The sequence below is a fragment of the Labrus bergylta genome, chromosome 17, assembly GCF_963930695.1.
Source record: "Labrus bergylta chromosome 17, fLabBer1.1, whole genome shotgun sequence".
Lineage (NCBI taxonomy): Eukaryota > Metazoa > Chordata > Actinopteri > Labriformes > Labridae > Labrus > Labrus bergylta.
In genome coordinates, this window is record NC_089211.1 from 22,619,301 (window position 1) to 22,642,545 (window position 23,245).

General features: G+C 41.5%; 1 protein-coding gene across 1 annotated transcript in view; it reads left to right on the forward strand.

Moving 5' to 3' along the window:
- Window positions 1–23,245, forward strand: part of pde8b (phosphodiesterase 8B) — a 46,992-nt gene that overhangs the window by 7,470 nt on the left and 16,277 nt on the right. The window contains exons 2-13 of the mRNA XM_065965476.1: window positions 4,257–4,313; window positions 13,161–13,351; window positions 14,635–14,694; window positions 14,854–14,911; window positions 15,194–15,282; window positions 15,368–15,446; window positions 16,298–16,438; window positions 16,539–16,627; window positions 16,714–16,768; window positions 20,605–20,656; window positions 21,455–21,532; window positions 22,324–22,400. Coding sequence (XP_065821548.1) covers window positions 4,257–4,313; window positions 13,161–13,351; window positions 14,635–14,694; window positions 14,854–14,911; window positions 15,194–15,282; window positions 15,368–15,446; window positions 16,298–16,438; window positions 16,539–16,627; window positions 16,714–16,768; window positions 20,605–20,656; window positions 21,455–21,532; window positions 22,324–22,400 — 1,026 coding nt within the window. The remainder of the gene's footprint in view (window positions 1–4,256; window positions 4,314–13,160; window positions 13,352–14,634; window positions 14,695–14,853; window positions 14,912–15,193; window positions 15,283–15,367; window positions 15,447–16,297; window positions 16,439–16,538; window positions 16,628–16,713; window positions 16,769–20,604; window positions 20,657–21,454; window positions 21,533–22,323; window positions 22,401–23,245) is intronic.

A 23,245-nucleotide genomic window follows, 5' to 3' on the forward strand; every position in this document is an offset into this window, starting at 1 on the left:
GGAGAAGGATCAGAAGGTTTAGTCTTGAAAGCCACACTGTGAGCATGGCATGCTCTGTTTCAAATGATCTAAAAGACTAGCTGTAAAAGCTGCAGCCTTGATTCTTGTTGCAGCTGAAAGCTCAGACTTCTGCCTTTCACCCTGAACTGTAATGCATGGTAAAAAAAAACAACTGCAAAACAACAAAAAGAAGCTCTAATCTGTCCATTTGCATGATTATCCTCAAAATGAAACGAACCAAAAAACATCATAGCTGGAGTATAATATAAGAAACTTCAACAAATGACATCACCATAATCAAAAATATCAAAAAACAAACTGTATTTCCAGTGCGGATGTAACAATCAAAACATAATTCAACTCCTTTAAGAAAAAGCGTTTGGATAGGTTTTTGTTTAATTTGTAAAATGTTCATAATCCAATCAAACACAAGTTGATTTCAAAACTGAAAACGGCGATTATTTAGTGACTAACATGACCTGAGTTAACGTCGAGATATAACATCACAGTAAGCGTAATGATCTTTGTATGCATTGACTGACTGATTTCTATGGCAGAGCTCAAAGACATGATGTCATCCCTTATGTTTAAATTTCAATCTAGAATCGGATTAAGTCCTGATGAGAAACCTCTCTACTTTAAAAGATTAAACTGTTGGCTTAAACGTCTCTTTCTGTTCTCTGGCGATAACGTAAACTTAGTCGTCAGTCGAACATCATCGTAAACACCTTCAAAAGAATGCATGAAACGTTCTGTAACTTTGTTAAGTTGGTGTCGTTTCTGCTCTTTTTAATGTACCACATGTCAGAGCTGGCCTGCAGAATGAAAGCTTTGTTTAATCTGTATCATAACAGTGTGTGTGTGCTGCATATATGTGATGACATGATGTACCTGAACGGGCCCAAAGCAGCATGTAAGACTTTATTTATTCAGACCCTTCCAAAGAGCTTCACAGAAACAAAAGAATTATCTGAAGTGACTCAGAAAGCTTTGTAAAGTTTAGGTTTTAGTTGTAAGAGTAAAAAAGGAGAAAGAGGATTTCCATATGTGGGTGAGAGGAGAGGGAGATGTGAAAACAAAGACCCTGCCTGAGGTTAAAGGGACAAGAGGGACAATGACTAGAAGGTACTTATTGAAGTTTTGGGATTATTTGGCACCTTCACAAACCACAGTCCTGTCAAATCTGAACATACACAACTTTTTTTTCTATCCATTATTTTTTCCTGCTTTTCCCGCTCCGGGTCACGGGGGCCTGGAGCCGATCTCAGCTGTCACTGGGTGAGAGGTGGGGTTACACCCTGGACTGTACGCCAGTCAGTCACAGACATATAGAGACAAACAACCAGAGAAACTCACATTCACACCTACAGGCTATTTAGAGTCATTTAACCTGAGGAAGCCAAAGTACCCTGAGAGAACCTACACATGCACAGTGAGAACATACAAACTCCACACAGAGGGGCTCCAGGGATTTGAACCTGGAACATCTTTGCTGTGAGGCAACAGCGCTAACCACTGCACTGTGCAGCCCACACATTTTTCAGGAAGATTTATTTGAGGCGTTTTACCTTTATTAGATAGGACAGTGACATCAGGAGAGAGAGAGCGGGGAACGCCATACGGGAAAGGAGTCAGACTTGAACCCTGACCACACGCTTGAGGACTAAAGCCTCCGTAAAGGGGGTGCGACCTAACCACTAGGCCATCTGGGCACCTAAATCTGAACATAGAGTTGACAGATCTGAATCTGCCTGAAGAATCAATTCTTCAGGCTTTGTCAAGTCAACATCACAAAGTAAGACGAGCAATATTAAGACACAGACACACTCAGGATGGAGAGTCGACCTGCTCTTTAATCGGACCAATCAGAGGCAGAGCTGGACAACCGTGTCTGATATTCCCGATAGGCAGACAAAACATGCCTCCATAGAAAGTGGAAAAGAAAATTAGAAATAATTAGGAACAAACACATCTACAGCTGAGCTAAATATACATCGTGAGTCACATTAATATTTAAAAAAGTTCATAGAACCTACAATATATTGCTATATATAATTTACTGTAAACTACTTTTTTTTAGCTCTTAGCTCCAAAACGTGGGCCGTCATTCTCCCCCAAACAGAAGAAAGATAAATTGCCACTGAGTTTGTCAACAGTGTGAAACTTGCCAAACCACAGGATGAAGCGGTGTGTATCCTGAATCTTCTTTAATATTTCCCCTCCTTCCTGTATATCCACGAGGATTCTGTCACCATGTTTGTGTAAAGATGTTGTCCTTTGACAGCTTCAGCCAACACACACTCCATCACCTTCCACCTCCGCCGTCTGAACCCGTTCCCGGCAGTGATCACCTCGCAGTTTCCTGTTTTCTGTCGTCCTTCCTTCCTGTTCTGTTTCACATCTGGCTCTGACGCTTCTTTAAGTCAAACAGAGTTATGAGTTATGAGACGGGTTTTTTTGGGGGGCTTTCCGTCCCATTATTGTTTAAACTTAACTCAACTTTATTTATGAAGTACCTTTCAAACGTACAAGCACGCATCCTGGAGTGGATGCGTACCATCCTGGTACTCTCAGGGTGGAGAACATGAGATGATTACTTTGTGCCTGTCTGATTATGGTTTGTTCTAATGTACCTGTACTGTCCTCTACCTGTGCAGCTGGCAGTAAAATCTGTTCTAATCTCATCTCAGGCTGTCAGATTAAAAGCCCTTTGCGGATCACTAATAAACTCTATCGCAAGTTTCATTTAAATAATAAAAAGACCAAAGTTAGTCATGTGCAGCAAACATTTTTAAGACAATTTGCTCAGTCTGTAGGGACTTGTGCTGGGAACTCGAGGGTCGCCGGTTCAAGTCCCAGTGCGGACCAAAGATGCAGTGCACCACCTGAGTACTGCCGAGGTGCCCTTGAGCAAGAGCTCGAATCCCCAACCGCTCAGTGTGTAGCAGCCCCACTCTGACTTCTCTCCACTAATGCATGTCCACAGGTCCTGTTTATGCATTTTTTTTAAATAACAGAGTGTAAAGCAGAATCTTTCCTCAGGGACTAATAAAGTATTTCAAAATCAAAGAAGTCAAAAAGAGATTTTGCAAAGCTTTTCAAAGTGATTTTATCCCTCCTGGATTTCTGATCTTTCCAACTTTATTCAACTTTCACTACAGACCATGAATCCACATTTTTAAACTGATTCCAGACTACGACTGATTTCTCCTTTATCTTGTAAGTCTGATTAATGCTGCTCTTTTTTTTAAAAAATTGCTCAAATTGAGCCTATTTCTTCAAGTGTGGCCATTTGAGACCACATGTGGTTTGAAGTGTGTCCACCTGTAAGCCTGATAATCGCTGACAAATAAGACTGCTGTGTTTTCTGAGTCAGCGTCTCCTGTCCACCTCACTGCTTTAGTCACACAGCTGTTTCTGGAATGAGTCTGTGCGTCCCTCATAGTCCAGCAGAATTAAGACAAATCCCAGACGCTCCTGTCTTCTTATCCCTCCTCTCTGTTGTTGTGGATACCACTCAGATATGTTTTACAGAAACCGCTCCTCTGCCGGTTATGAGTGTGTGTTTGTGAACATTAGAAAACCACACATTCCTAGATAAATCATCCAATTAGAAAAAATGACTCACAGACACATAACTCACTCATAACACCGCATGGTTAATATCCAAACATGACACGTATGCTGCCCAGCTGATTCATTGTGTGGTGTAAGCATGTGTGTGCATGCATCTGCTGAAAGGATGCACATGTAGCTGAGTTGCTTATTCACTCTGGAGTGACGCAGGGACAGGAGGGTGGGGGTTATAAGCCTACACACAAACACACACACATATATAGAGCTCAGATTGGGATGCTCCTGCAGGAGGATTACGAGAGTGAACCTGTGAGTTCAATCTGCGCCTGCCTGCTAATACCTGCTAAACATGTTTGCAGCGGCCGGCTCCACTCTCTTCTGCTAATACCGCGTGTAAATACACGAGTCATCAGCATAGAGAGAAACAATGCATTTGTTGTTTTAGGAGGCTGTCACTGTTTTTACTCCAAACTTTTAAAAGGAAGTTCTTGTTTTAGTGCTGGATCTGGTTCTTGAAATAGAGAGACAAGTTGTGACTATAAATTAGCAACATGCCAATATGCTTCTGGACATCAACGGTAAAATGGTGAGACGCGCTTCATGTGTTTTTTTTATGTGATTTTTGTTTGATTTTCATGTGTTTGTGACAGTTGTTTAAATGTAGTCTCATGTCTTTGCAGGTTTCCTCTACAGAAGAATGTGTTGGACCAATGAGGCTGACTCAGGAGCCGATTCAGGTAAGAACAGAGATGACTGTGGGAAATCTTTCATCCTGTGTTTTAGGGACTTTGCATGAAATACATCCTCTATTTCTTTTTATACAATCAGTTGGATTGTGTTTGGTTATGCTAAGTTTTAACCTGTATTTTATGAATGTTGGTTTTGCAACTACAATCATTTTCATTGTGAGAATAGTTGGTGTAATTTATCAATGCATATTTTAATCTAGTGTCAAAAATAAGGCCCATTGCAACGTTGCAAAGTCTTAAGTTGCAAGGTCTGATCAGATCCATCTTATTTTTTGCCTGAAAAAGTGACTATTGTCCCTCTAATTGTTCAACCAATTGTTCAGGCTCTATTCCTGATAATATTTTCCGTCAGGTCCTGAGTGTTTGAGGGTTATCTATATTTTCAAGGTTCTCTTTGTCCGTGTTATTCAATGCATTTTTTTAAAGGTTTATTTTTGGGGCCTTTTATGACTTAATCTAGTGTTGTAGTACTCGAAAATCGGTCTATGTCTCAAGACTTGGTCTCGAGACCACTTGTTGAATGTCTGTGTCTCTTCTCAGAATCAAAAGCATTTTTTCTGGGTCTTGTCTCAGGCCGTGCAGACTCTGGATTTTAACTCAAGTCCAGCCATGACCACCCCTGAAAGGCTATTTTGTAACATCATTACTGTGATTAGAAGGAAAAATCCCTCTTTAAAAGAACAGATAACTTCAGTTCATTCATAATTAAATTTTTATACCCAAAGGCCGCAACCTTCCTGGTGTTACGGTCTAAGTGAGTGATAATTTTTCAGTGATATTTATGGTCTTGTCTCAGTCTTGGCCTTGCTCTGCTTTGGTCTTGGTCTTGGCTCCATCTCGTAGCACTCGGGCATTCGGGTATGTCTTGGTCTCAGTTCATGCAGTCTTGACTACAACACTACCTTAATCTAGGGAAAGGACTTTGGATACAGTCAGATATCGGGGGGGGGAGAGAGAGTTGGGAGTGACATGCGGGAAGGGCATGTCACAGGCATCCTGATTGGAGGACCAGCCTCTGGGGGCGCGCACACTAACCACTAGGCTACTGGCGCACTGTTATTCAAATCAAAACAATTCACTAATTTGCCATCTTTTAAATCTATTTATATTTTTGGCCTGATATGTAATTTTAATAATCTGTTTTGCTATATTTGGGTCATGTTGTTATAGTCTGCAAATATAATCTCTACTGGAACAAGCAGCCTAAATCACAGAAACACATGACATGACAACGTTACTCTTCACATTATGAAATCATCCTTTTAAGAATATTTCTCAAAGCTTGTTCTGTGTTGTTTTTAAAATAATACAAACGCAGAACAGATTTGAATTCTCTCTCTCTCTTCTCTGAGCCAAAAAAACATGAATCATCCTGAAAGCATAAATTACACTCTACGACCTACTTCCTGATCCGAGCACACTTTCATTATTGTCATTATTATTATTCAAGGCTTTGGGAGAACATTAAATTCATGTGAAATGTTTTCGTCAGACACCTTGTTTGTGTCTCTGAAGTGTCAGACGTGCTGAAGTCTGGTCTTGCTGGTCAGGACCTTGTGAGTAATACTGGAGGATGAGGCAGGGTTGAGTCAGGGATTGAGTGCGCTCATCCTCTGGTGAGGGGATTAGGACATGTGCGCCTCAGATTTATCCTTATGCAACAAAGAAACAGAGAGTTCCTGGAGGTTATCAGCTGGCTGAGTCACAGGTAAACCTCGCTGCATTCCTCTGTCCTGCAAGTTTTTACCTCAGAAGTGATCTCATTATGAGATGCATTTTATTAAATGACTTTTTAAATATTGACAGTTTTCTCACAGAGGCCTTTTTCTTTTGAAATCACATTCGGAGTGGGAAAGCTCATCATCTGTAGATAACTATAAATATGAACAAGGGAATCTGAATAAAAAAAAGTCACAATTAAGTGCTCAGTGATTGAATAACAGTTGACAAGACAACAATCTGTGAAAAATCATGAGGGAAATCTGGCCATATTTCAAGTTAATAACAATATATTTTAACCCATTTTCCACATCATTACTGTGATTAGAACCAAAACCGCTCTTTCTAAAAGAACACATAACTTATTCATAACTTGAAACACAAGATGATGTTTTTTTCCTTGGTCATCTTGGTCTTGTCTCGATCCCTGAATGTCTTGGTCTTGTCTCGGTCTCGATCCCTTAATGTCTTGGTCTTGTCTCGGTCTCGATCCCTTAATGTCTTGGTCTTTACTCGGTCTCGATCCCTAAATGTCTTGGTCTTGTCTTGGTCTCGATCCCTAAATGTCTTGGTCTTGTCTCGATCCCTAAATGTCTTGGTCTTGGTTTTGGTCTTGTCTTGGTCTCGATCCCTAAATGTCTTGGTCTTGTCTCGATCCCTAAATGTCTTGGTCTTGGTTTTGGTCTTGTCTTGGTCTCGATCCTTAAATGTCTTGGTCTTGTCTTGGTCTCGATCCTTAAATGTCTTGGTCTTGTCTTGGTCTTGATCCCTAACTGTCTTGGTCTTTGCTCGGTCTCGATCCCAAAATGTCTTGGTCTTGTGTCAATCCCTAATTGTCTTGGTCTTGTCTCTGTCTCGATCCCTAAATGTCTTGGTCTTGGTCTTGTCTTGGTCTCGATCCTTAAATGTCTTGATCTTGTCTTGGTCTCGATCCCTAAATGTCTTGGTCTTTACTCGGTCTCGATCCCTAAATGTCTTGGTCTTGTCTCGATCCCTATATGTCTTGGTCTTGGTCTTGGTCTTGTCTTGGTCTCGATCCTTAAATGTCTTGATCTTGTCTTGGTCTCGATCCCTAAATGTCTTGGTCTTTACTCGGTCTCGATCCCTAAATGTCTTGGTCTTGTCTCAATCCCTATATGTCTTGGTCTTGGTCTTGTCTTGGTCTCGATCCCTAAATGTCTTGGTCATGACTCGGTCTGGATCCCTAATGGTCTTGGTCTTGTCTTGGTCTCGATCCCTAACTGTCTTGGTCTTGTCTTGGTCTCGATCCCTAACTGTCTTGGTCATGACTCAGTCTCGATCCCTAATTGTCTTGGTCTTGTCTTGGTCTCGATCCCTAACTGTCTTGGTCTTGACTCGGTCTTGATCCCTTAATGTCTTGGTCTTGACTCGGTCTCGATCCCTAAATGTTTAGGTCTTGACTCGGTCTCGATCCCTAAATGTCTTGGTCTTGTCTCGATCCCTAAATGTCTTGGTCTTGTCTCGATCCCTAAATGTCTTGGTCTTGTCTCGATCCCTAAATGTCTTGGTCTTGTCTCGGTCTCGGAGTACTCTGGTCTCGGGTATGTCTTGGTCTTGTTGGTGTTGTCTTGACTACAACACTTCTAGAAACAAAGAACCAGTCACTGCACTTCTGAGATGAGTGCGCTCATCCGCGCTCATGTACATTTAGCCAGCTACAACAAATGGAAAACACACTTCCTAGCTAATGTGGTTTTAGCTTCATTTTCAGCCGTGCTGGTTTGACTTATGTCCAAGTGTTCTGCTCAAGCACGGTGACGTTAGAGGCCCGGCATGCTACTTATGTTCAAGTTACAGTATCCTTATGCAGCATGCCAAATAACATCACTCCAGGAATCTGAGGCAGCATGCAGGCAGGTGGAGAGAGAGCACATTTTTGATTAAAAAGCTTTCTAAGAGCTTGTCTCATGCCTAATAAAACCCTTGAACTACCCGCACAGAGAACAGCCCAGAAAAGCTGCACCTTCAGCTCTCTGCTGGATCCGCTGCCAAACCCACCGCTCTCCTGTTCCTCGACTTTTTCTGGAGCGGGAAGATGAAAAGAGGGAGATAAAATGCTCTGCAGGAGAAAGTTATGAGTTCCCCTTGACATTAACTGTTACTGCCTCTCAGTCCTGCGGTGTTTCAACCTCTGCAGAAAACTGTACGTCCTCGCTCATTAATGAAGCATATCATTCACTCATTACGGGGATAATAAGGTTAGAAGGTTAAGTAGCACACATGCTTTTTCTTAAAATATTTCTCCTCTGTGTAACTGCAGTTTTATTAACACTTTTTTTCATACACGCTTAAAAGTTTGAGTACTCACTTTTTCTTGCAGGATGCATGCCATATGAAGAGATTCAACAGGCTGACAGTACTTAGAAAAGTTGATATAAATAGACATTTATGGGTCAGTTGATTTGTAGGGTCACAGATAATTCATTGGCAAAAGACTGAGCTGTCTAGTAGTTGAAGTAGCTTTTCATGCAATCAAAAATGCCACAAATACACCGGTTCAGTTTGTGAACTTGTCTCCTCCAAGATGCACAAACACGACAAATCTTTGGCTTTTCTGCTTCAAAATGACTTAAACCAATTATCATGACCAAAACAACTGAATATTTTCTGCACACATAAAAGTTGTACAATGCATTCCTTTAAAAAAAAAGATTTTATTTTACTCGTATTTTATAACGTTCAGTGAAACAGACATTAAGGAAGAAGAAACAGTAAAAAACTGGTGAATTTTGCAAATACTTAAAGGCATTTACAACAAAATTCTTGCACATCAACATTTTACTGACAGATGGATCTGATCAAAAATTGGATGGTGAAAAATGTGCAAGTTGGTTTTGTGTTTAAATACAAAAACAAAACCAGCCCCACAAATGTGTCCTCATACACACACTCAATGAATTGAATCAGTCAGTCTTTACTTGTATAGCGCCAATTCATAACAAATAGAATCTCAAAACCCTGAGTCTAGACCGTACTCTCTGCTGTATTATTTACAGAGACCTAACATTTATCCACCATGAGCACAGCACTGAGCAACATTTAGCAAAGATACAGTGGCGAGGGAAAAACCTCCTTTTTACCAGGCAGAACCCTCGAGCGTCTGCCTGCTGAGACGGCTTTAGTCTTATGGAAAGAGATGGAATGAGACAAACCAACAGAGAAACAACAACAACCATTAAAACAGATGTATGGCTACAACGCCAGTAATAATGGTTGAGTGTTGAGTATGAGTGTTATTAGAAGGAAAAGCAAAGTATGATAATCCTCTGATGTGTCTAATTAACAAGTACATTAACAAGTACAAGTACAATGGCCAGGAAATGATAAGGACTGATAGTGTATCAGTCCTCAGTATTATAGTATAATAATGTTAGTAGATGATGACAGATTGATATTATTAGTTGCAGTTGGAGTCAGGCCGGTCCACAGCAGCAGGCAGTCTGCAGGAAATGTTACACCCCAAAACAAAACCAGTGCTTAAAGCTGGTTAGCCCCTCTCTCTCTCTCTCTCTCTCTCTCTCTCTCTCTGTGTTTGGGAACCTCTCAGCGTCTGATGGCGTCTGTCCTGACTGTGCAAACACGGCAGATTAACCTCTGAACTCCTCTGAAATGTGAGCCAACAGACAGGCAACAGTCACAAATAAGTCACTTACACACTGCAGTGCTTTCAAAGGGTTGTCACAATACAAGAATATAAATCCATATCACTGTATACATAATATACATCTGTACATCACAATGATATTGATACCTGTGTAGATGTGACGGCAACTAAGATAGAGGTCCTTTAGGCACCCGGTATTGGGTCAATTCTCAAAAGCACAGGAATACTCATACTGCATACTAAAATCTCTCTCGCTGTAGTTGCTAAAGCTTTTAGTTGAAACTATTGCTGAAGTGTCTAAGTTTTTTCTTCATGTTTCTGTACTTTTTGACACTACCAATCATTAAAAAAAAACAGACATTGTGTTGTTTGTGTCAAAAGGTGTTGAACTTATGACAACCTTTTGCTAAATTCACAAATATAAGAATTCAAATCGTGAAGTCTATTTACTTTGAAGATGCTATAGCAGGTTCATTGTGTTAACCGAGATTTATATGTGTTTCATTAAAAGTGAGTAACGGTTGAGGCAGTGTGTGTTTAAGACAGATGTGATGTTGGTGTGATGGATTGCAGACTTCTTTTTCAGATGTTTGACTGTGCAGATATTTCATGTTTTGTTCTTTTAATGATTTATTTTTGGCCTTTTTACACCTTTATTTTAAAGACAGGACAGTGGATAGATTCATACACAGAGGAGAGAGAGAGAGTGGGGAGGACATGTGGGAAAGGAGCCACATGTCGGATTAGATCCCGGGCTGCTTGCTCTCGAGGACTTAAGCCTCTGTACATGGGTAGAGCGCTCTAACCTCTAGGGCGATCTGCGCCTCCTTTTTTCATGGGTTCTTAAGACCAACAGCGCCGCCTTACAGGCTCATCCTTGGTGACATGTTTAGGGCGGCAGGTAAGAGATGTGTGCGGTTTTGCAGCGTCGTCATCTGGGTGCTGTGTGTGTGGAATTTCACATGTCAGCACCATGGTTACACAAAGCTGCACTGGATCAAAGAGTGTGGACCTTTCACAGACACCCACCAATGCTCCGTCACTTTCTGTTCCCACCTGGTCTTTTCCACTCTGCATTTTTCTGTACAGCTACACCAGAAAATAAAGATAACGTGCGATAATGTATGCTCCTGATTTTAAAAAGCATACAGGAAGCATTTTAAGTCCTCATAATTGACTGTTTATTGTCATGAACATTTGCTTTTGTCTCATTCCGTTGAAGCTAAAAAAAAAAAAACGAGACGAGCGCTGACATACTGCTCTGGTGACATTTTTCAGAGCCAAGACATGAACATGAAGGGATCTGGCTGGTGCACCCACAGAATTGACACCAGAGGCCAGTTCTCCAACCAAAGCACCAGTTAATATACTCATAAAAACATCAAAGATCCCTCAGGTCGGTTTACAGTCTTCAGCAGAACAGATTCTTGTCAGATTTTTGTTTTTTTTTTAAGATTTATTTTTGGGCTTTTTGTGCCTTTAGTAGAGAGATGGTACAGTGGATAGAGTCGAAAAATCAGGGAGAGAGAGAGTGGTGAATGACATGCGGGAAAGGAGCCACAGGCCGGACTCGAACCCGGGCCGCCCGCTCAGAAGACCACAGCCTCCACACATGGGGCGCGTGCACCAATCACTGCGCCTCAATTCTTGTGTCAGTTTGAAGCAGAGACTCTCGTTTGTGGAAATTTCAACGACCGTATTGTTGTTGGTTTTTTCTTTTTCTCTCGCTTGTCCTCCTCTAGTCTGCTAATCGGGTTGAGAGCGCTTTAAGGAGACATCAAATACCTAATTAAAACAACAACACTTGGAAAAATGAGCACTTGGACATAGATCAGCAATAGGGATGTAACGATTCACTCAACTCCCGATACGATTCTCTAAACATTTATTTTACAAAATGAAAGACAAATTATGACTGGGAAAGATTCCTTTAGGGGCTGATTAAATGCTGCATCATGTTGGTCGGGCTGTTTGTGTAGTTCCCCGTCTTCTTGCAATATTTGGACACAGTTTTTGTCTCGTCTGTTTTCTTCTCACCTCTTTCATTTTCTGTCTCGGGTAAAGCCAAAATGCTTCCACACCTCCGATTTTAAAAGACGGTGGTGCATCCTCAATTTCTAAATCTTTGCTCTGCAGCTGCTGACGCTCACCGTATTATTGAGATTCATATTTCAGAGTACCGATGTGAATCTTTACATCCCTCATCAGCGTGATAACTATCACAACAGATTCCGGGTTTGACAAACAGTTATTGGAAGTGTATTTGAACTTTTATAGTTTGCCCCAGGCGGGGCTTATCAGCTATACTGCAGCAAGCCAGCAGGGGGAGCTATAAATATGTTGGCTTCACTCTCAGACAGCTGTTTCTCCGTCACCCTAATACACAATCGGTCCTCACTCAGTTTTTCTCCCCCCCCCCCCCCCCCCAGCCTCTCGATCCTTTGTTGTCTTTGCTCGGAGTCAGGAGGTGAAGCTGAGAGCTGAGTGTTGTTACTTCTGGCTGCAGACCAGCTGCTCTTTTGTCTCATCTCTTCTCTATGTGTATCTTTTACAGTGTTGTGTTTTCAGTGCTGTACTCAAAGGTTAGCGGTGTGTTCAGGGTCAGAACGCAGTGTGGGATCAAAAACACGAGTCCGCTGGTGTGAATTAGCTGTCATCAGTGATTAGGCAGGCGTATATACAAGTATGCAAAGACAGGAGCCCTGCATACTCAGGGTGGGAGACCGTAACGGGAGGGGAAGTCAGATGCATGAACACACTTTAAATTAGGGACAGATCGTAGTGGTCGAATCCCCTGAGCTGTTTTTGTCAAGTCATTGCTGTGGGAGGTAATCCACAGAGGAACTACCCAAAGAAAAGGAGAAGGGCAAATCCACCCTGAGGCGTTTGGTGTCTTTTTCTAAATTTAGAAAAGTTAAAATAAACCTTGTGAGGTTCCAGTTAAAAACTTATATAAGAGATTAAACTCAATAAAAGCTTGTGTTGTCTAGTCTAGAATCACATCAGGCCTTGTTTGCGTTACCAGTAATTTAACTAAAAGGGGTGGGAGTATTTATCCATTTTCAACAGTGTTATTTTTATTACTCTGAATGTATTTTTGATTGATAGCTTTAGTTACGCCCTTTTAAATGGATTTACTGATATTCCATCAGGGAGGTCATGATGTCTGCATGCCCTCTTCCGTCTTGTAATGTGTTCTTCATTTGTGGATATTTTTCCATCTGTTTTTCTCTGTTCTCTGTGTTTCTCTTGTGGACATTTTATGCTCGACTTTTTACACACTGATGTTGAACGGAAGAAACTTTTAACCGGAAAAATATGCAAAATATTTTTATTTTGTGTGATTATGCAGTGACAGAGGGTTTTTTTTATCAGTAAATATTTCTATCAATCAAAACACTTAAAGAAATGAATGAATAAAAATAGAGACACTACAGGTTTAGATTCATAATACAGCTCTGCCTCACTCGGTCGTTGTTCCCTCTCTTCAGGTCCTGCTGGTTTTCGCCAAAGAGGACAGTCAGAGCGACGCCTTCTGGTGGGCCTGCGACCGCGCTGGATTCAGGTGCAACATCGCACGGACGCCCGAGTCCGCTGTGGAGTGTTTCCTGGACAAACACCACGAGATTATCGTCATCGATGGACGCCACTCGCGCTACTTTGAGCCTGAAGCTGTGTGCAGGTGAGCCTTACCTGTGTGACTGCTCTCACTGCGTCAGTGTGACTGTTTCTTATTTCTTCTTTGACCGACTAAATGGACAAAAAAGATTCCTTAAAGAGATTGTTGCAAAGTTGGGAAAATATGATATTTTTTCTCTGACGTTTATGAGACAAATGTCACGCTTATGTATCTTGAAATTAAAGGAAGAATGTGCAACATTTTACATATAAATACAGCAGAAACTGAGTACAAGTAAATATCTCTCTGCGTCATGATTTTCTACAATTATTAAGAAGCTTGAGTCTCGCTGGCTGTGTTGTTGTCAGAGCCGGGTTTACATCCCCTTGGTTTTAAAAGCTGTTTTAGTCAAGGACCAGATAAATAAGAATAACATGCTCACTGATTATTTGGGTGTCACGTTAGCATTTTTAGATCACGGCCATTCTGTGTCAGCAATGTGAAGCTGCGAGATAACTAAAAAGCTAACATTAGCATGCTAACACAACAATGCAGGTCACAGGCGATTGCAGCTCGAGCAATTTCGACCGCCGCTTGTGCTCGATTCCTTCGTGCGAACGCGAGGGGAGGGGGGTTGGAGGTGTGTCGCTGGAGGAGAGCTGAGGCATCAGCCAAACAGCAGTTTGTTTTGGTTCCTACCTTTAAGTTTAGTTTGGGGGAAACTGCTGGAGCACTGGTTGGCGCCCTCTGATGTTCAGTGGAAGAACACTTGAAATGTACAACCTGATTTTTAACACTGTAACCTACTTCAGGTTTTTGGTTTTCTAACAAAAAGAAGAAAAAAATATATTAAGCGACATTTAAGTGAGCCTAAAACATAAATTGTCACTTTGTTTCTTTATTATTTATGTATTTATTGTCTCTCTTTCCCATTCTCCACTGCAAAAGGCTCTGGCCACTTCAGGAAACCTCTTTGACTCTTGAAACACATTTTCTTGATTTCACACTGGTGACACTGGGATTCTAGTTTTGTCTTAATTTCAGGCGTTTGAAGACTTAACAGGAACCACTGTCTTCAACTCAGAACACATGTGTACATCCTTCACTGTGTTCCCTTTTTCTTGTGTGGCTTTGTGGCTGAACCTCTGCAGCAGATGTGTGTGTGTTTGGCGTCTCTGTGTAAAGTGCTGAAATGTTCCCGCCCTTCTTCTGTGGCCATGACTTTAATCTCCAACCTGCCCACATGTTTATCCAGCACCTGAGTCCAAACCGCTTCTCATGGGGGGTCAAAGTGTGAATGAAATGAACTCCTGCTGACTTTTTAATCCACTTGTTTTTATTTCCAGGTTGATCAGAGCCACAAAGCCTTCTGAGAACACCGTTATTCTCGCCATTGTGCCACAAAAGTAAGTTTGATTTGACTTGTTATTTGTTCTCCTCTGTTTTCTAGTTTTATATGTGACTTCAAATCGAATGTCTGTACCAGTCACAAGGATGTTTCCTTAAAAAAAAAAAAGAAAGACTTGGTTTGTGGATTGTGACGACTCTTTTCTCTTATTTTAAAGAGTGGCAGACCAGGATGAGCCGTCTGTTCTTCCTCTCCTCTGTGCTGGATTCAGCAGGGTACGTACAACCTGTGGCTGTGTTTCAAAAACAGAGTGAACGTGTCATCATTGTCTCTGAAAGAGGCTTTTATTGAGGCCTCTAAGTGACTGCAGACGCTCAAATAGCAGCACGTTAACTCTTCTGAAAGAGGCTCCGATTATCGGCGGTGTTTGAAGGTGTGAAAATGACGTCAGAGTTTACAGAACAAGCGGCTGCTGAGTACATTCTGACTCATTTCTCTCTCTCTCTCTCTCTCTCTCTCTCTCTCTCTCTCGTCACTTGACCTCGTTCCGCCTGCAGAGGTTTGTGGAGAACAGCAGTGTGTCGGCCTGCTACAATGAGCTCATTCAGATTGAGCACGGGGAGGTGCGCTGTCAGTTCAAACTGAGGTAAAGTCAAAGATACCCACGTTAATAAAATCACACATTACAGACAGTGAAGTGCATGGACTGACATTTATAAACCCGTCTGCAGGGCCTGTAACTCTGTGTTCACCGCTCTGGAGAACTGTCAAGAGGCTGTGGAGATCACCAGCGAGGACCACATAATACAGGTAGAGATAACCCACACACACACACACACACACACACACACACACACACAGAGTCACACACACAGACATGCAGATGCATTAGACTAAAGCCAGATTCAGAAAACTCCTTAGCCCGTCTGTGGCTCCCCTAAAGATGTAAATCTGAAGAACCTGGTTAAGTAAGTATTTGGATGTATTCATATTTTTTTCAATTTCAACAGAACTGCAGTTTTAAGGGGATCTAAAATAGTAAAAAGGTTGTTTGTTGGTGACACATTCAGCTGCAAAAATGTGATTTTCAAAGGAGTATGTAGCCCAGTTTACACATGCACTCGTGAAAATGTGCAGAACATATCAGCACAGCCTGTCCCTGAAGTCTTCCTGAGCTTCTCTTCAACACATGTCCCTCACAGCTGGGAGTTTTCCCTGGGGGACAGGGGGGGCGTCTCGGGAGACACAGACATAATTTCAAATGCAGAAAAAATACGAAGGGGTCTGGCAGAAGAAACTCCGGGTAAAGTCAGAGTGAAAGATGTAGCTGTTTGCGTTCACAACGTGCTTTAAATGCACGATCATGAGTCGTCTATCTGAAAGCTAAACACTGGCACAACACTGACCTGCTGTCATATTCCTGAGTCCATGTGACAGACCGTCTGAGCGTCCAGTCTCTACTGTATATTTGAATGAATGCAGCTGACATCGTCTGTAAAAAGGAATGCTTTTCAGAGCAAAAACGTGCAAAAAAACCAAAACACTTATACAAAATCATCAGATAAACTGCGCAAAGCAACACAAATGAGTCCTTTTAGAAACGGTCTGATTGCTAGACTTAAACTTGAATATCTTCCTGTTTTTTTTTGTTTTTTTCGCAGTATGTAAATCCGGCGTTTGAGCGTATGATGGGCTACCACAAGGGGGAGCTGATGGGGAAGGAGCTGACTGAACTCCCCAAGAGCGACAAGAACAGAGCAGACCTGCTGGACACCATCAACACCTGCATCAAGAAAGGAAAGGTAAGAAGTGTAATCATTCACAGTTACCATCTGTGGAGTGAGAGAGTACTGCATCATGTCCTGAGTGTTTTTTTTTTTTTTTGCTTGTTTGTCTCTGAAGGAGTGGCAGGGTATTTACTTCGCTAGGAAGAAGGCAGGCGACAGCATCCAGCAGCATGTGAAGATAACACCCGTCGTCGGCCAAGGAGGGTGAGGTGTTTTTAAATCTACCAAAGAGGTCGATATCATTACCGAGATGTCCAAAGCGACTGACACACTCTCGTCTCTTATTACAGGAAGATTCGACATTTTGTAGCCATCAAGAGACCTCACATAGACAACAATAATCAGGTGAGTTAAATGATAATCTCATGTGTTACACAAGCCCTGATCTGTCTGCTGTTTTCACACAAGCGTCGTAACTAAGCTCAGCTGTTCATATTGATTCTGTGGCGACATTGTAGAAGCACGGCACAGCTTCACATACACACACAGTCAGACATGCACACACACACACACACACACACAGCGCTGTGCTCCCCCGCTGAGTCAGCTGAAAGTGTCTCACCTCTGTTAATACCTCCCCTCATTATGCTCATTAGGACATTCCCATTGAAAGCTAAACGTCACCGGGGCGTACAAATCACATCTTGTAGCAGCAGTCCGAGTAGGGCTGCAGATACCCGAGCGTCCTTACAAAAGTCTGAATGTTGTTCTTTTGTTGGGTTCAATCATCAGCACTCTAAAAAACCCTGAAGGCCTTTTTAGTAGTGCTTCTTGAAAGAGGTTACGTCACAGCCTTTTCCCTCCAGAGCGGCTGTCTGAATCGAATACACATTGATCAATAACACTTAGTGAAGGCTTCCACTAATGAAGTTTGACGCTCCAACGATTCTCTCCACACCAAAAAAAAATCCAAACCACCACCACGTCCCAAGTTTTTTTTTTTTTTTGTGATCAAATATTTATTGTTTTGTTTCTTTCAATATGGGTAGGCAGGAGGTGATTACATGAGTTCCATTGAGCAGAACAAGTACCTACAAGATGAAAAAAAAACATAATAAAAATAAATACATTTTTAGATAAAAACAGTCAAAATAACAGCACCGTAAAAAGACAAAATAAAATGGATAAAAAAAAATGAAAATGAAATGAATAATAATAAAACAGACAGACTAAATCTCCCAGCCCCATTAGCACACAGCCCAGGGATCCCCTAACACATCTGAATATGAACAACACCATTAAAGCAAGCAAAGGTTACTAGGATCGTCCAAAGTTTGAACTGTTTACTTGGACAACTAAAAACACTGATAAAGAATTACCGTCCATTTCCAAAGAGCAAGATAAGTTTAAAAAAATATATATATTAACAGAAATCTGTATGGCTCCTCTCTCTTGGTGTCTGAATGCAGCCCGATTCACCCAAACTCAGTTTGTGTTTGGAGAAACAATTACTGCTAAAAAAAAAACCTTTTAATGTATTTCTTGTAATATAACTGGTGAAGCTTATTGAGTTGTTGAAATTAAACAAATCTCAATCCTGGTTGGCCCGATAAAGCCTGGTGTAAATTAGGTTTTAGGTGAAGATGACAAACTCTGCTGGAGTTTAATTTATTGGTTTATTTTGACAGTGAGCATGCACAACACAACACAGTTGTTGGGTCAGAAATAGCCATAAAGCTCCTTCACTGTGATTTCACATAAAAACAACATATTACAAAACTATATTACGTTCTCTTATGATCTTTAAATCTTCAAAATGAACCTCAGGCCGAGGTGTCAGATTGAAACCGCCTTGCAGATTTTCCAGCTTTGTTGTTCAGCAGCGTGCACGCTTTGCTCCTGCTGCAGGTGTGTGTCGCTGCTCTCAGCTGGGTTCTAGGCCAATAACGTCATACTATGCTAAGCTACGGCTAAACCCCCCAGGATCCCCCGCTAAGGCCTGCGAGGGCTAACAGCCAGACGCCAGATCTATTTATACTCGAACAAAGCTGCGCCGAGAGCGAGCTTTAGCTCACCGCTCGCTTTCATGGTGTGTGCACAGGGTGAGTCAGCCGCTGGCGTCTGCCTGCCAAAGCCTCATTCCTGCTCGTTTGGAGCGGGAAACCCTTCGACATGGAAGAGACTGATCCCATTCCCGAAAGTCATACCCCACAACCTGAGACGATGTGCGCTGTCAGACTAAACAGAATGATCAAAGTGTTCTCTTTTTCTAAAGCCTTTTTAGCACACATAACAGATGCAGTGTAGACATAAAGGTGGACTATTTGATGACCCTCGACCACACAGGGCTCTGCAGCATGACAAGGATCTGATATTGTGTTGAACATTTTCATCTGGGCATTTTAAAACACTCTTCCTCCCACTCAGACGTTTGGCTGTAGCACACAGTTTCCATCACATTGTGCTGTTTTGTAACGCAGCTTTTTGTCTAAGCAGGTTTACGGCCACTTGTCTTTTTCTCTTCAATGGAATCTCAAGCTTTAGTCAAGTTAATGCCAAAGATATTTTTAAAGACGTTTGTTTGAGTTCGCAGCCCCGCAAGGAAAAAGTAGTTGTAGCCAGGGTCAATCAGGCGCCCTTATTTGTCTACATGAGTGTTTATACTGCCTTAATCCTATTTACTGAGAATGGGACGCGCTGCAAAGACGAGAGACACATTTTAAAGGGGCAGCAGAGTGAGAAAGATGAAATGGGATCGACTTCCTCTCTTCCATATAAATAATTAAACATGCTGATTTTGTAACATGAGAAATCATCATTATAAGGTTTTTTTTTTTGATGAGCCTTCGTTGCTGCATAATCGTGCAGGCTGCACTGTCAGCAGCATGTGAAGGTGTAGTGAGTCACTGGGTGTAGAAAATCTTCTGTAACTGGATTAGAGGCTCCTCATATCTACAATAACCTCTGTGTGGCTAACAGGATGTACAGGACATTTGTCACATGCATGAAATATAGTATAATAAACACAAGAAAGTGTTATATAAGGTTCACAGTCACAGAAAAAACGAGAATTTTGCAATATATTAAACCTATTTAGTAATGTTCTAGTGAATCGTAACCAGAATTTTTAATTTTTTTTACATTTTTTATTGTTTTATTTTACAGGGACATTGCATATTAATAAACATTTCGGTAAATATGCCAGAGTTAGCCAAAAGGCTAATTTTCATCTGTTGTCCCTGGCCAGATTTTATTAAAGGCTCCCTAAAAAAACAAATTCAAACATCGCTAAAGGCTACAAATACAAATAACATGACAGTTTTTATCTCTGGATGTGTGCATGTCATCATTATTTTCTTTGATTTGAACAAAATATCAAAGGCACAGACCCTAATGATACTGGAGGATTTAGAAACTGTGTTGCATATGGACAGACAATTCAACACAATACAGTTTACAAACCAAAGCTGCTGTTTTTAAGCGTATTTGTCTATTTGACTTACTTAGACTTAGACTTAGACTTTCTTTATTGTCATTCAAACTTGTACTTTACAGTGCAGATAAGAACGAAATTTCGCTGCATTTGGCCCGTTGTAGTGCAGGATAAAAACAGCAGCATGTATTTACATATAAAAAATAAAAATAAGGTGCAGATATAAATAGATATAAAAAGAAAAACTATGAGTAAAAATACTATACAGATAAATATATTGCACGTTATATTGTGTTTTACAGTCCAGTGAGGTAGTCCTGTGTGGGGGTTTGAGGGGGAATGGAGGGATTATTTTTTCCTGTTCAAAAGTCTTATGGCCTGTGGGAAGAAGCTGTTACGGAGGCCGAGAATGCTTTTAATAATTTATGAATCCTGTTAGGGGGCGAGGGAACTCACCATCCGATACAATATGATCCGATTTGAAACGGCGAGTATGATACGTTATGCGATATGCGATACGGCGCCCTAAGACCCAGTTACAGCCAATCAGCGGTGGTCTTGACCGGTCTTTATCCGGAGTCCGCCCAGTTTGAGAATGAGACGAGACCGAGGAAAAATGCTTTGGATTCAGAGACCGAGACCGAAACCCTCAAGACCGTTCTTGAAAACAAGACTGATTTCCAGTATGACAACACGAGTGTGAAGGGAATCGCGATGTTTGTGTTCCTATCGGTGAAGATGTTATTTCAGTGACTCTTGTTATTCTTAACCTTCAGTTAACTCAGGTCTTCTTCTCTCTGTCTATCAGCTTCACAAGTTCAACAAGGAGGAGAGATGCAGCGGGGAGCATTCTCAGTCAGGTAACAAAAAAAACACCACATACTGTAAAGTACATCAATGCAGGGGCGATTCACACTTTCTCCCATGTACTGAGGGGAGCAGGGAGAAGGATAAATCTTGTTTTGCCTGCCCCGCTTACTCAAAAAGCAAACAATAAATGTCTGGATGGTCTGTCCAAATTACAACCAATGAATGAATATCATGCTAGCATAAAACAAATCCGACAATTCAGTCTTCACTTCCTCAGAAATAAGAAGGAAAACACACACAAAACACACAAACTGCAACTTTCATACAGTCTGATAACTTTGTTCTTATACATTTTCTTAAACTGAAATATCTGAACACAACCCCTTCAAATCATTATTTAAAATCAATTGGAGGGCCCTCTCTCCTAAAGACGGTTAAAACGGATAATTATCAGTTTTCTTTGTTGACTTTTATTGACAAACTTAGGTTTTCAAAGCACATTATGCAAGCTATGCTCAGCAGGGCAACGAGAGTAAGTGCTGTCAGATGGGGCCCCCTTAGGGAGGTTTCCGACTGCCTTTAAAAACTTTGCACAATTTGGTTCCCCTGCTTTGGTTTCAGTTTGTGAGCCTTCAGGGGTCCCTTACTAGTTAGCTGTAATTATTGAAGTTAGATTATTCCAAAGACAGAAAAGTCCAATTCAGAAAAAATAAATACAGTCTCTCTCAGCCTGAAGTTCATAAATTCATAAGAGCACAAATTGTGTCGAATGCGAAAGAAGCTAAATAAAACTTGCATATACCTTCATGTATATGTCCAAACTAATGACCACTGTTTCCCATCCACAGAGTGCCATTCTCAACGTCACCGCGACAGGAGGAAAGACTCGATTGAGTCCCGATCGCTCAGCTCTCGCGGTAGTGACGGTGAGACCATTCAGTGTTTTTTTTTTATCTTTCCTTTCAGCCTCCGTTTGGATGAATGGAGAGCTGCAGAGTCTGCGGGGAGATAAGCAGTAGAATCAGACGGACGGCAGTAATGAGATAACTGCGCTGAGGGTAAAGTAAGAACACAAAGAAGCAGAAGAAGAATAGAAGAGAGAGCGTGAGTCAGACTGTTTGATAGTCGGCACTTGAACTAAAGAGAGACGGCGTGGGCTGATGACATCACAGGTCGCTCTCTTCAACTCAACAGCTGCTGCTATTTTCAGGAATCAGCTGAGTGCTTCTTCTTCTTCTTCTGCGTCTACTCTTCAATCAAATCAATTTCCCCTTATCTCCTCTCATGTTCTCTTTCCTTCACATTTTCTTGACATTTATATTTCTTAAATTCTTCTATTTAAATTTCCTTACGTCCTTCCTTCACTTCATCAAGTGTTTCGTTTGGAGCTAACAACAGGCCTTGTGTAAAATGATTTATAGTCAGGGCTAAATCAGGGTTTCTCAACAGTAGGATCGGGACCGAAAAGTGGGCCGTGAAGTCATTTTCAGTGGGTCGCTGAGGTGTATCCGGGGAGAAAGAAAACTGTGTAAAGAAGTCGATGAAGTGCTTTTTAAACATGTTTGTTCTGTTTCTTTGCTCTGTCAAAAAATAAATCTGATTGGTTAAAAAAAATCCCAAAGCTGGGTCGCAGTTTTGCGTGACGTAGTTGGTGGTGGGTCCTTAGGCTGGACCGTCTGAGAATCACCTTTTCTTGTTCTTTTCTTTTTTTTTGCAGCTTCAGGTTTACAGAACCGGAGATATTCCTCTGTCGCCAGGATTCACTCCATGACCATCGAAGCTCCCATCACTAAGGTACAAAACCGCCAGCAGTTACACTTTTTGCACAAACAGTGAAAGAACGACAACTTAAACCAACAGCTAAGGCTTCTGTAATACATGGTACCACCAAATATATTTGATTCTAGATAGACATTCAAAAACTTTGCCTCTCTTAAAGGAGCAATACATAACACGGACACCTAGTGTTTAAAATGGGTACTGCAGTCCAAATTCAAAACATTAGAGAGAGCTGTCTCCCCCCGCCCCCTCCTCTCTAGAGTCAGGTCACCATGTGGTGGACTCTGAAGCTTCAGTGTTTATCCAGCTCTGCATGGGTCTGTAAACCTTTCTGTGTTCTAACCTCTCTCCATTTTTCAAAAGCATCTCCAATATTGATCCTAGTTTGAGCACGTTTCTGCTCGTGGAGCTTATTAGAAACATGCAGAGGCTTTTTAGGTCGGGTATAATCACTTCTATCTGAACCACTTCTCTTGACCCGCTTCCATCGCTGCAACACCTGTTGACCTGATAACTGCTCTCATATCTGGCAAACCAAGGGGCGTCCAAAACGGCCAATGTGGGGGCTCGCCTTAAAACCGCCTACCTTCTCTGGTCCAAACAAATCCAGAGCATTCAGGAGCAGAATCTAAAGTTAGAAGGAGGACATACTGGCTGCTGCATTGTTGTCAGAGAAGCCAGCACTTCAACATAGCATGTTTCCTTAATGTCTGTTTAGTTACAGTAAATGTTTGAAGAGCATGATGTGTTTTTAGTCCTTGGCTTTATTTGAGAACATAACATATAAATGAAAACTGTTCAGAGACGATCAGGGATTGATCTTTGAATTCTCCACAACCCCGTTATCATGATGTGAAGGT